At 64.2% G+C, this 12,377-nt stretch overlaps 2 protein-coding genes across 8 annotated transcripts in view; one reads left to right on the plus strand and one right to left on the minus strand.

Annotated features, from left to right (window-relative positions):
* The first annotated feature begins 33 nt into the window (after positions 1-33).
* Positions 34-3,112, plus strand: IZUMO4 (IZUMO family member 4). Of its 5 annotated transcripts, XM_042977632.1 has the most exons (10): positions 39-315; positions 444-524; positions 619-690; positions 1,290-1,316; positions 1,414-1,489; positions 1,673-1,720; positions 1,803-1,817; positions 2,183-2,200; positions 2,452-2,466; positions 2,789-3,112. In XM_042977632.1, exons 1-10 carry the CDS (start codon positions 102-104, stop codon positions 2,877-2,879), a joined length of 657 nt encoding a protein of 218 aa, XP_042833566.1. In that variant the 5' UTR covers positions 39-101; the 3' UTR covers positions 2,880-3,112. The 5 variants fall into 5 exon arrangements, with proteins under 5 accessions (XP_042833570.1, XP_042833569.1, XP_042833567.1 ...); XM_042977635.1 differs by lacking the exon at positions 2,789-3,112 and having other exon boundaries at positions 35-315; positions 2,371-2,461; XM_042977633.1 differs by lacking the exon at positions 1,803-1,817 and having other exon boundaries at positions 36-315.
* Positions 3,113-4,128: 1,016 nt separating this feature from the next.
* Positions 4,129-12,377, minus strand: part of AP3D1 (adaptor related protein complex 3 subunit delta 1) — a 37,188-nt gene continuing 28,939 nt past the window's right edge. Inside the window, exons 23-32 of one of the 3 annotated variants that reach the window (XM_042977631.1) lie at positions 12,137-12,202; positions 11,689-11,802; positions 10,645-10,791; positions 10,221-10,268; positions 9,655-9,844; positions 9,358-9,446; positions 9,178-9,263; positions 8,497-8,618; positions 8,310-8,389; positions 4,129-5,088 (exon numbers count right to left, since the gene is read on the minus strand). In XM_042977631.1, the coding sequence (XP_042833565.1) occupies positions 4,993-5,088; positions 8,310-8,389; positions 8,497-8,618; positions 9,178-9,263; positions 9,358-9,446; positions 9,655-9,844; positions 10,221-10,268; positions 10,645-10,791; positions 11,689-11,802; positions 12,137-12,202 (1,038 nt within the window). In that variant the 3' untranslated portion in view covers positions 4,129-4,992. Of the gene's footprint in view, positions 5,089-8,309; positions 8,390-8,496; positions 8,619-9,177; positions 9,264-9,357; positions 9,447-9,654; positions 9,845-10,220; positions 10,269-10,644; positions 10,792-11,688; positions 11,803-12,136; positions 12,203-12,377 lie in introns of those variants that run through there. The other 2 variants (XM_042977629.1, XM_042977630.1) reach the window with 2 other exon arrangements.

The raw sequence follows: 12,377 nt of genomic DNA on the forward strand, positions 1-12,377 counted from the left end.
GCCGGTGCAGCCCGTTGTCCGTTGCGCGGGCGAGGCCGGCGCTGGGGGCGTGGCGCGGGAGGCGCCGTTGGTTGGTTGGCGGGCGGCGGGCGGGGCGGGCCATGGCTCTGCTGCTGTGCCTCGGCCTGACCGCGGCGCTGGCCCGCGGCTGCCTGCACTGTCACGGCAACTTCTCGGAGAAGTTCTCCTTCTACCGCCATCACGTGAATCTCAAGTCCTGGTGGGTGGGCGACATCCCCGTGTCGGGCTCGCTGCTCAGCGACTGGAGCCAGGACACGATGAAGGAGCTGCATCTGGCCATCCCCGCGGAGATCAGTGAGTGCGGGGCCCCGCCCGGGCGCGCCCCCCCCCCCCCCCCCCCCCCCCGGCCCGGCCAGACTCCCGCCAGACCCCGGCCTGACCCCGGCCCGCGCAGCTCACCGGCCTCCCTCTCCGGCCTCCAGCCCGGGAGAAGCTGAACCAAGTGGCGAACGCCGTGTACCAGAAGATGGATCAGCTGTACCAGGGGAAGATGTATTTCCCCGGTAAGGGGGCGGGCGCCGCGCGCGCGTGGGACACCGAGACAGCTCCCCTCCGCCCAGCGCCGGAGCCTGACCTCCCTCCTGCCTACCCCCACAGGGTACTTCCCCAACGAGCTGCGAGCCATCTTTCGGGAGCAGGTGCACCTCATCCAGAATGCAATCATCGAAAGTGAGCAAAGGAAGGGCTTGGGGAGCGCCGCGGGGGTATTTCAGAAGTCCCTCCGGAGCCAGGGGCCCTGGCCAGGGAGTGGCAGAGGCTGGCGTGACAGGACTGGGGCTTCTGGCTCAGTGCAGCCGGCTCCCAACAGAGAGAAGGAAGGGCAGCTCCCTGAGGCAGGGGCCCTTCCTTCCCGTGGGCACCAGCAGGCGGCCTGGATAAACTCCAGCCCTCCCCCAGCCTGTCCCTGGAGAAGCGGCTGAGTAGGGCTGCTACCCTCCTCCCAGGCTGAGAGCCAGCCTAACCCTAGGTGAGCCTCTGGCAGGGCAAGAAGGCTGGGTCGGGGGTCGCTTGGGGGGGGCTCAGTCGGTTAGGTGTCGACTTCGGCTCAGACCATGATCTCACAGTTCGTGAGTTCAAGCCCTGCGTCGGGCTCTGTGCTGACAGCTCGGAGCCTGGAGCCTGCTTCGGGTTCTGTGTCTCCGTCTCTCTCTGTCCCTCCCCTACTCGTGCTCTCTCTCTCAAAAACACTAAAAAAAAAAACTAAAAATAATAAAAAGGGTAGGTGGGGGCGGGGGACAAGTGCCGTCAGTGCCCTCGTCCCCACACAGGCCGCATCGACTGTCAGCGTCACTGTGGTGAGTGAGCCCCTGCCCGGTCCGTGGGGCACAGCGGTGGCGGCAGCCCTGGAGGCCGAGGCGGGGGGAGCCTGCGGCCGCCTCTCCTGTGTTGCAGGCATCTTCCAGTACGAGACCATTTCCTGTACCAACTGCACGGACTCGCACGTCGTCTGCTTTGGCTACAACTGCGAGTAGGGCTCAGGCTCGGGTGGTGACCAGCAAGGGCCCTGTGCCCGTGGGTCTGAGGCTCTCCTGGGACCCTCCCTGTTCCTCCCTGGCCTGTCTCCACCGGGGTCGGGTGGGGTGGTAGCCCCTCGGCAGGCCCTGAGTTCTGGATTTGGGGCGCCCCGTCTCCACGCCCCGTGTCCCCACAGGTCATCGGCACAGTGGGAAACAGCTGTGCAGGGCCTCCTCCGGTACATGTGAGTTGGGGCCCCTGGGCTCAGGGAGGGGACCTTCTCCTCCACCCCTGACGTTCTGATTCCAATCCTGCTGTCGTTGTAGAAATAAGTGGCACAAGTAAGTCCCCTGTCCCCAAACCCAGCATGACTTATCAGAGGCGGTGTGCTTATGTGCCCTTGTGGGTGAGTACGCGGAGGGCGGCCACGGGAGGCGGCACCTGCTCCAGTGCTCAGGACCCCAGCCCGCCCTTCCTCTGCGCTCAGCTGGCACCAGGGGGCGCAACACCCAAGTTAAAGGTTTCCATAGAGTCTGGTCCTACCCCTGCCCTAAGCAGCTGGTAGGACTGTGGTCAGAGCTGGGGGGGGGGGGGGGGGGGCGGGGGCGGCCCATGATGGATGTGCCCCAGTGGAGGGACTTGGGGGCCACAGGCACAGCACAGCCCTAAAGCTTGGGTCTAACTGGGACCCTGTCATGTCTTTCAGACAGGATGACCACACAAGGTAAGGCCCCCGCCCCGTCTGTTCTCTCCAAAACCCTGGCCTGGCCTTCTGGAGGGGAGCACGAGGGAGTCAGGAAAGGGGTGGCACGGGGGCCTCTAAGTCAGGGATGGACGGGGAGGGGCTGGCTAGGGAGACACAGCCGGCAGGGCTCTCTCTGCACCTGGGACAAGCTGGATGTCACCCCTGCAACCACACCCAAGTGACCACTTCGAATAAACATCGGATCTTCCTCCCCTCTCCTGGATGCACAGAACCACTCCAGCTTTGTGAGTGGCGCAGAGGAGGGAGGCTCTGAAGACCTGGGTGGGCTCTGTAGGCAGGGTTGAGCCTAAGCCAGAGATCAAAACCCAATGGCCAGCTCGCCACAGCCTCCCACCCCCTTTTTGCAGCCCCTTGCAAGAGAGTTGGGCTCGGCCCCGATGCTGTTTAGGGGATGGGTACAGGCCACAAGACCTCCAAGTTGAGCTTTGAGGGTTGTCTGCAGCCCTGTCACATGCCCCAGGCCCGTAGCAAAGACCTTGGTTTGGGGGAGGGGGGGAGGCGGAGCAGAGAGAGAAGATCTGAGGGCACCCATGTCTCCCCCAACAGTCTGATGTCACCGAGTTTCACATGTCTTGAGCCCCCACACCTGGCCAACCTGACTCTGGAAAATGCTTCCGAGTGCCTGACACAGCACTGACGGCCACCGGCCATCGCCAGACTGGCCCTAGCCTCGAGGTGGAGTCAGGACTCAGCTGGACTGCCCCAGCCTGACCCCACGGAGCAGGCTCACTGCTGCCTTGAGTCCCTGCACTGCCATCAGAGGCTGGGACCGGGGCCGGGGAGGGCGCGTGGCTTTGTATATAGAGGGCATCACCGCCGGGCGGAACCGTAGGGCTATTAGAGGCAATGATTAAACGTCCCTGTTTCTCATCACAGAGTATCCGTGTTGGGGCAACCAGGGCTGGGTCCCCAGGAAAGGCACATCCTGGTCACGGGCACTGGGGCAGGGCTGACGGCCCCGGGATTTCCATGCCAATTGTACCGCAACCCGTCTCAACACAGCCGGGCAGGCTTGACAGACCCAAGCCTTCGGCGCGAGCGGGTGCTCTTGACTCGCCACGCCGGGCTAAACCTCAGCCGAAGGAGCACAGGAAGCGTCCCTAGCACGTCGTTTCCTTTCGCAAACACTCATGTGCGTTACGAGAGACCCACGGTAAATGGCTTGATGCGCCTGGCAGGCGAGAAGTCGGGGACTAGTCCTGCCAGGAGCAGGTACACGGAGGTCAGAAGAGTCCGCAGGGCCGGGTGGGCGTGGAACACCACTCCGGCAGGCTGTGCGGGCCGGTGGTCTTACCGGCCAACAACGGCCTCAAGGCGTCAATGGGGCCTCTGCTGCCCCAGTGCTGGTGAGGGAGCGGAGGGACCCGCGAGGGGTCTGGCTCGGGCGGGCGATCATCAGGAAGAGAAGCTGGTGGAAGGCGGGGGCTGCCCGGCACCGGGTCCGCGTAGGGGTCGGACGGCTTTCTGTCTGCTGACCCGGCCTTACCGGTCCTGAATTGTCCCTTGGCCACATGGCGTCAGTAAAGACAGTGGCAATGTGGCAAATTGAAGCACGGGCAGGGCCTGCCTTCCGGCACCTGCTTCTGCCGCTCACCTACACACCCGCCGCTAGTGGGGTTCCCTGGGAAGGGAAAGGAGGGCGCGGTCCGCGACGTTGGTGGACCTCCCATGGGTGGGGTCGTGGCTCCCTGCTGGGGCTTGGACCATGTGTGGGGATGACCTCACCTCCATCACGAAGGGAAGGGCGCGCTCGCAGGTGGGGACAGGGATCCCCAGCACGCTGTGTGACCTCCCGAGGGTGCCCCAGGCAGCTCGAGGATGGTCCGGAGTCCCTCTTGTAACCGGGTGTGCACACCGGCACAGACAGGAGGTGCGACAGACAAACGTCTGTGTTACAAGTTTATTGGATCATCTCGACACAAAATCATTACAGCAGCGTGATATGTCTCTCTGTCCTTTATCTGGGAATGTCGATAGCAAATCAATTCTTATAGAACACATCATACAATTCTGAGGTTCTGGAATCACTGCACAGGATTCTGTAATAGATTACCCTACATGCTAAAGTGACAGTGTTCGTCAAAAGGAAGTTACGTCATTGAGGACCATCATCTCTGACGGGGTGGTCCGGGGTCCCCTTGCCCCGCCCCGTGAGGTGCATTCCAGGGGCCGGGCCCCCGGCCCCCCCCCAGGACCGGGCCTTCCCCGCAGCTGCGGGCACGGTGTGGGACAAAGCCTGGGGAGCATTCGGCGACAGGAGGGACCTAGAATCGCAAACAGTCCCCACCACTCGCCAAACACCACCGACCGAGACACATTTCACTGGACAGGAAAGAAATGTAAACCAACAAGGTCCAGGCCCCACTCCGTCAGGGATCCCGACTAGACCCCACCCCGGGTGGCAGCCGTGGCAACGCATGAACACGTGGGTGGGACGCGGGGAACACGACAGCAGCCTGCACGGCCCCGGGGCCACCGGGTGTCCTGGCCCGCGGCCGCGAGGGAGGAGGGTGAGCAGGCGCCCCCAGGCAGGGAGTGTGGGGGCCGTGGGGCACTCGGGTGGCCTCGCGGGATCAGGGCGCGCCACCCCACACGGTCCACCGGGCGCCGCTGCCGGCTCCTCGGGCAGCCTCGGGGCTCCTCGCTGAAGAGACGGGAAGAGGCAAAGTAGGAACGCCGACAAGATGTGTCAGTACAGCGTGTCACCTCGCGACCCGAGCGGGGGCCGGGGTGGGGGCGGGGGGCCGGGCTCAGCACTCGGCCAGCGTCGCTTTCATCTCCGCCAGCAGGTTGCTCAGCAGCGTCGCGTCGCTGCACTTCCCGTCCACCGACACGGACTTCTCCCCCTGGAAAAGGGGAATCGGCCGTCAGGCCTGTGCAGGGTGTGGAACGCGACGCCCAGAGGCCGCCTCGTGGCCGAATGTGCCATTTGTGTCTGTCACCACCTCCCTCGGTGCTGGTGCTTTGCGGATCCAGACAAGGGAGGTGCCCCGGAGCACCCCCCTCCTCCCCCCCCCCGCCACCGAGGCCGGGACCGGAGAACCCCAATCTGGGCAACGGCCCACCTTCTGGCTGGGGGGCCTTGGGGAAAGCGGCCTGTAAACGTGTCTGCGAGCCGCTGTCCCCCTGGTCCCAGGGCCGGTGCCCGCGTGCGGCAGCTCCGACAAGCGGGACAAAGGTCACAGAGACAGACGGGCGCTGGGACCAAAGGTCAGGCACCTGCAGCCCATGCCGTGTTCCCCGCGGGATTAACAAGGCCCCGGTTACTGAGCACCCAGAGACCCGGGAGACCTCAGCTCAGCTCTGTGGAAAAGGCAGCCAACGGCCAGGCCAGGATGAGGAGGACGTGGCATCTTCCGATGGGACACAGGCTTGTAAGTCCCTACTATAAACACCCCCCATGGGGCGCCTGGGTGGCTCAGTCGGCTAAGTGGCCGACTTCGGCTCAGGTCATGATCTCACGGTCCGTGAGGTCGAGCCCCGCGTCGGGCTCTGTGCTGACAGCTCAGAGCCTGGAGCCTGTTTCAGATTCTGTGTCTCCCTCTCTCTGACCCTCCCCCGTTCATGCTCTGTCTCTCTCTGTCTCACAAATAAATAAACATTAAAAAAAAAAAAAATTAAAAAACAAACAACAAAAAAAAACACCCCCCAACACGCAGTCAGGAGCACTGTTGAAGCAAACAGGAAGACGGAACATCCCAGCAAAGACAGGCAAGATCTCGAGAACGCCCGGCGGACGTTCCAGACCTGGAATACACAGTCGTCAAAACGAGACACCCACGGGTGGGCCCACGGGTGGGCCCACGGGCAGAATGGCTGGCACGGCAGAGGGCGGGGCCAGGCAGGCCCGGTGCTAAGAAGAACCCGGCGCTAAGAAAGGACTCAAGTAACAGCGGGAAACTTCCAGAATTTTGCAAACACTCAAGAGGCGTAGCACACTCCTGACAGACCCAGAGAAGTCCGCGCCAGACACGCTGTGACCTGCTGGAGGCCGACAACCACGAACAACCCGGAGAGGAGACGGCGCCTCTCTGTGAAAAGAATAACGGGGTGCAGCTCTCGTCCAGAAACTGCGACTGTGAAACGAGGCAGTGTGACGATCTTCTGGAAGATTTTACTTTTAAGTCCTCTCGAGGCACCTGGGTGGCTCAATCGGTGAAGCGTCCGACTTTGGCTCAGGCCAGGATCTCGTGGTTCACAAGTTCAAGCCCCTGGTCACGCTCTGTGCTGACAACTTGGAGCCTGGAGAGATTCCGTGTCTCTCTTTGCCTCTCTCTGCCCTTCCCCTGTTCATGCTCTGTCTCTCCCTCTCAAAAATAAATATTAAAAAAAGTGAGTCCTCTCTATACCGAGCGTGGGGCTTCAACTCTAGAGCCCCGAGACCAAGCCACACCCTCCGCCGACTGAGCCCACCAAGGCACCCCAGAAGCGGCGTGATTTTAAAGCACTGAGACAAAGATCTGCCAAGCTAACGCGCCCAGCAAAACTAGCCCTGGACGAGGCTCCGCGGCCCCCAGGCCTGTCCCAGAAGCGGCTGGAGGCAGGTGTGGAGCGGGCGGCATGGCGCGTGCAGGAGAGGGAGGGCAGGGGAGAAGGGGAAGACCAGACGGAGGAGGAGACCCGGGGTCGTCAGTGGGATGACGGCACCCACCGGTGAGAACGCCTTCCAACACAGGAAGGACGCACTCAAGAAGACACGCCGCGTCAGCACCCGTCATGAGAAAGCGAGAGTGGCTTTCTGTCCGACATCAGACCGGAGAACTTCGCAGCAGGGAAAACAACCCGAGATAAAGAAGGAGGTCGACGCGGATAAACAAACAGGTGCACATGTCAAGACGCCACGACTTTCTCGGTCCACACACCTAACAGCAGGCACACAGAGCGAACCCGACAGCTCAGGGGGGACAGACAACCTGACTGTCACTAACCTCACACCACCCACTCAGGCAGCCGCCGGGCCGGCAACACAGACTCCAAGGGCCCAGAAGAATCGAGACCACCACCGGTGGGGCCCGCTCCACCGGCAGAACACTCACTGCCTCCACGCATCCACGAGCGCCACCCCTGCCAGCCACGAATGACCACGTCCAGGGCCAGAACGCCAATCTCAATACTTTCAAAGGACCGAAATCAGAAGCGGCGTGTCCCCCAACCACGGTGGCATCACGCTACAAACCCGAAGCAAAAAGCCATCTGAACACAGGAAACCAAACAACATGCTTCTAAGTGACCCGTGCACTCTACAGGACCTGGGAGCAGGAATCAGAAAACGTTAGAACCGTTTAGACATAGACACGAAATATTTAAACACCCGTGGCGTTCAGCTAAAGCACGGCTTCAAGGTAAACGAAGCATTAAACTCTTCTCGAAAGAAGGAAAACCTCAGCTCCTACCTGAACAAACATGCAAAACAGAAAATAAGCCCAAAGCAGGCAGAAAAAGGGAAGGAAAAAACGAGGCTGAACAAAGTTTATTTATTGCCTTAAAAAAACAAAGTTCCTTAAAGGGTAGCTTTTAAATTTACCTTTGAAAAAAATCAAGAAAAACGATAAACCGCCCGCCAGGACGGCCAAGGATAACGAGAAAAGACACAAACGGTCACCGTCAGGAGCGAAGGAAGGTACCGCTGGGACCCACTGGGCGCCACAGAAGAGACCCACGGAAGACAACCCACGCGGACTCGGCGACTTGGGCGGAGGGACCATACGCCACCGCGGCCGGCCCGAGACGCAGCTCGTGGACCGAGGACCCACGGCCGCCGAGGAAAGGACCCGACACCGCCCGATGGAAACTTTCACCGAGGCCGCCCCCCAGGCCCACACGGCTCCCCTGGAAAGCCCGAGGACCGGGTGAGGAGGCGCCCCAGGACCGGGCGCCCCTCCCGACTCCGACGGGCAGGCTGCCAGGCCTGACGCCAAGACCGGGCCGGGGAAGCAGGTGGCTGGCCTCCTCTCGGAAGGAGGCTCACGAGCCCTCAGCGAAACAGGCGGGCTGAGCTCAGCGAGACGCCGAAACCCAAGAGGCCCCGGGGCCTCGAGAGCACAGGGGAGGGGGGGCCGGGGCTCACCTTCTTCAGCAGGAGGCAGACGTGGTGGCCCTGGATGGAGCGGCTGTACATGGAGGCGCAGGAGTCCACTCTCTCCACCACTGTAACAGAGGGCGCAGGCTGAGGCCCGGGCCGGCCCGCCGGGGGCAGAGGGCCGACCGCGCACGCGTAAAGCCGCCCCATCTGCCGGCCACGTCGGAGGCCTTACCGGAAAAATGGTGATGAAAACAGATCTTTGCTAGAAGGTTCTGGAAGGACATACTAATGCCGTCGACTTTGATTGAGCTCATGCTCAGGTCCCCAGACTCCAGCAACTTGGCAAAGGCGTCACTGTGAGAAGAACACAGGACAGGGAGGCTGACGACCGGTGGGCCCCCAGCCCCAGGCGTGACACCTTCCTTCGTGTGCCTGCGGCTCGAGGTCTCTGACGGTCCTGTACGATGTCACGGGCTAACCCGCGTCCCCCAAATTCCTATGTTGACTCCCGACCCCTGGAGCTCAGGATGTGACTGTATTTGGAAACAGGGTCCTAAACCAGTAAGACCAACGTCCTTCTAAACAGAGGAGATCAGGACGCAGACACGCAGAGGGACGACCGCGTGAGGACACGGGGAGAAGACGGCACCTGCACGCCAACAAGCGTGGCACGAAAAGCGTCTAGCCCTGCCGACCCTCCATCGCGGCCTCTGGCCTCTGGCACCAGGAGAGAACCCGTCTGCCGCCTGGGCCACGAGGCCCGTGCATCTGCCACGTGGCCCGGGCTGGCGGACGCTCGCCAGAGCCGACCTTCTGCGCCAACGGCAGACCGGGCCCTCCTGCCTTAGGCCAGGGGTGTCTGCCAGCTAACTGCGCGACGAGCGGAAGCGGGAGGGAGGTGGGCACCACGCACCTGTAGCAGGGCGTCGTGACCAAGTACGAGGTACAGCTGAAGTGGAGCTTGAAGTCCAGCTTCTCGTGGGTCGACCCTTCATCGTTCTGTGGGAGCGGGGGCACGGGGTGAGGAGGGCGCAGGGGGCCGCGGAGCGGGGACGCGGCCGTGGGCTCTGGGCCCCGCCTCCAGCCCCGTTACCTTGGCAATGAAGGACAGGGTCCCCTTGAGCTTCTGGGCCATGACGATACTCTGAATGGTGAATACAAACTGGGCCTCGTTGGAGATGCCTGGAAGAGGACAAGGGGACAAGGAGTGGGTCCCGAGAGCGGCACGGGGCGCTGCCCAGCTGGGGTCCGGCACTGCCCCCACCCAGGGCCTGTCGTCAGCGTTGCCCGCCCCGGTCGGGAAGCAGGTGACAGGAGGAAAGGGGGCTCCTGGGACTAAGAGGACCTGGGTCGGCGGGAGCCCCGATGCCCTGCCTGACGGCCCACGCACCTGGGGGCAACTGGAAAGGCACGGGGACGCCGTCGTGGACGGAGGAGCCCTCTGGCCGGGCCAGCCTGGTGTTGAGCGAGTCCAGCACGTTGAACTCCATGCCCTTCAGGAAGCTGCTGCTCTGGTTCTCCAGGACGATGGACACGGTGACCTGGCTGTCCTTCTGCAGGCTGCCCTGGATGTCGTAGGTCTGCAGGGCAAGGCCGGCCTCAGCCTCCGGGGCCCGCACGAGGGGCCCGGGAGTGCCGGCAACCCCGCCGTGCAAACGTACAACGCGTCCGAGAGGGGAAAGTGCTCGAACCCTCACGCGAGGGAAACCACTCCGGTTCCATCCGTGGTCCCGGCCGCTCCCGCCCTTTCTCTGAGAGCCGCTGGCCATCACGTCGGCCCTCGGGGCCCCCACAGCCAGCCGGCCCTGCGGGCCCACGTGGCGGCAAGCACCCACGTGCGCCTCTCTCCCTAGAAAGGCTCGCTCACTGCCCCCGAGCCCTACCGCGTCCCTCCTCACGCCCCGAGAAAGGAGCCCAAGGCCGCCCCAGCCCCCCGGCAATGCCCACAGCACTCACCATCTTGATGTAGGAGTTCTCGGCCAGGAGGCAGTAGCTGGACATGGGCTAGGAAGAGAGGAAAACGCTCAGCTTCGGCCAGCGAGAACCCGAGGGCGGCGGCGGCGGCTCACGGGCCGGGCCCGTCGCCAGCTGCCAAGCGCTCCGGTGGGAACGTCTGGACCGACGAGAAGCGGGGTGCGGGGAGCCCCCGGGGGTCCCGGGCAGCGCACGCCTGCACCTCGGGGACGTCCCGCCACACGAGAGCGCCCCCCCCCCGAATCCCACAGCCCCGGGGTCACCCGCCCGCGCCCACCGAGGCCCCACTGCCCGCCGGCCCGCAGACGCGGCTCCTAGACTCGGCCCGGGTCTGTCCCTGCGTCGAGGCCTCGGCGGGCCGTGGGGGCGCCTCCGGCCCGCGGGGGGCGAGTGAAGTACCCCTCACCGGGAGAGGCTCGTCAGCGAGCGCGCCGTTCTCCACGGGCTCTGCCGCCTCTTCACCTGGAGGCTGCTTCTTCTTGGGTTTCTTCTTGTCCTTGGGTCTCTCCTCCTTCTCCTTCTTGTGCTTCTTCTTCTTATGCTTCGAAGCCTTCTGGAGCAGAGAGACCAGGCTCAACCCTCAGCGCTCTCTGGCCGCTGCCGCCCAGCGAAGCACGACACGCACCGAGGCCACTCGGCAGCCCGCGGACGCGTCGTGACGACACGACGTCTCCGAGACGCAGGGCCAGCGAGCCGAGGGAAGGAGCACGCGCGGCAGAGTGCACAGACCAGCAAGCCCCGGGTCCACGGGGAGCAGGCGAGGACCTAGCGGCTCACCGCCGACGGGTGAAAACGCACAGGGAGACCAGCCAGAACCCACGCGTGGACACGTGGCCCGGCAGCTCCTCAGCGCAGGCACAAGAACACACGTCCACGCCAAAACCCGCACACACACCCTCGCGGGAACACGACTCACGACAACCAAGAGGTGAAAACTTCAGTGGGTGAACGGACACGCATGTGTCCACCGCACACGCGCACGTCCCTCGGCCGCAAGCAGAAACAAGGCGTCCGCACCCACTGCCCGAGGACGGACCCCGAACACACGACACTCAGGGAGGGGACCAGACACGAGGGGCCACGCGGGGTGTGAGTCCGCGCGTGTGAAATGTCCAGAACAGGTTCATCCGGGGACAGGAAGGGGGCTCGTGGGGGCCGGGGCTGGGGAGGGGGTGGGGGGTGACCGCGGGTGGGGACGTGGTTTCTTTTGGGGAGAGGGAATGTTCTGGAATTAGGCACCGGTGATGGTAACACAACACGGTGAACGCCCCTGAACCACAGACTGTGAAAATGTGCGACTGCCCATGGGTGAGTTACTACCGAATAAGACGTAAAAGCGAGAAGCCGCCACCAGGACCCCCATGACCCCCGTTCGCGGGATTCGGGAACGACCCTCTCCTGCACAGCCACGCGGCCACTCCACGAGGGCAGCCAAGGCACGCGCCCTCACCTTTTCGGGGTCCCGCTCATTGTCTCCATCCTCGTCGTCGCCTCGCTCCTCTCTCCTGGGCTCCTCGCCCCCTCCCTCAGGGGCAGCGGTGACGGCGTCCGCTCCAGGCTCTCCCTGCAGGAAGCCGGGCAGCAGCGCTCGAGGAGCCAAGTGGCACCCGGGACAGGGTGTCCTCTGCGCCCCCAGCCCCGCATCCCGGCCCGGCCTCCCTCAGCACACGGGGCATCCGGTCGGCACCGAAGCGCACGGCCGCCAGAGGGGAGAGGCGGCCCGGCCCGGCCGAGGGGCTGCAGGCTGGGACGGGGGCCGTTCCTACAGCCACCGGCTGGGCCGGCCCCAACCTCGCCGGTCTGTGCGCCCACGCGACCTTGGGGCGGACAGCCCGGACGTGCACCCGTGTGTCCAGTGGAGGACCGGGTGGGGCCGGCACAGGCCACCAGGCTCTTACCGGGGCCGGGGCCGGGGCCGTGGCGGGCAGTGGGGTGGTGGACAGCCAAAAATCGAAGTCCTCGCCCTGGAACCACAGGAAGACGCGCCTTCGGTGAAGCAGCAACGCAGGCTCCAGAGGAGCACGGGCGGCGCCGCCCTGACCGGACGCGGCCGCTCCGGCTCCACGGGGACCCGCGCGCGGGGAGACCGGGCGGCACCTCCCGCCCTACCGGCGCCACGGCGGGCGGCCCCGGACGGCC

The sequence above is a fragment of the Panthera tigris genome, chromosome A2 (genome assembly GCF_018350195.1).
Source record: "Panthera tigris isolate Pti1 chromosome A2, P.tigris_Pti1_mat1.1, whole genome shotgun sequence".
Lineage (NCBI taxonomy): Eukaryota > Metazoa > Chordata > Mammalia > Carnivora > Felidae > Panthera > Panthera tigris.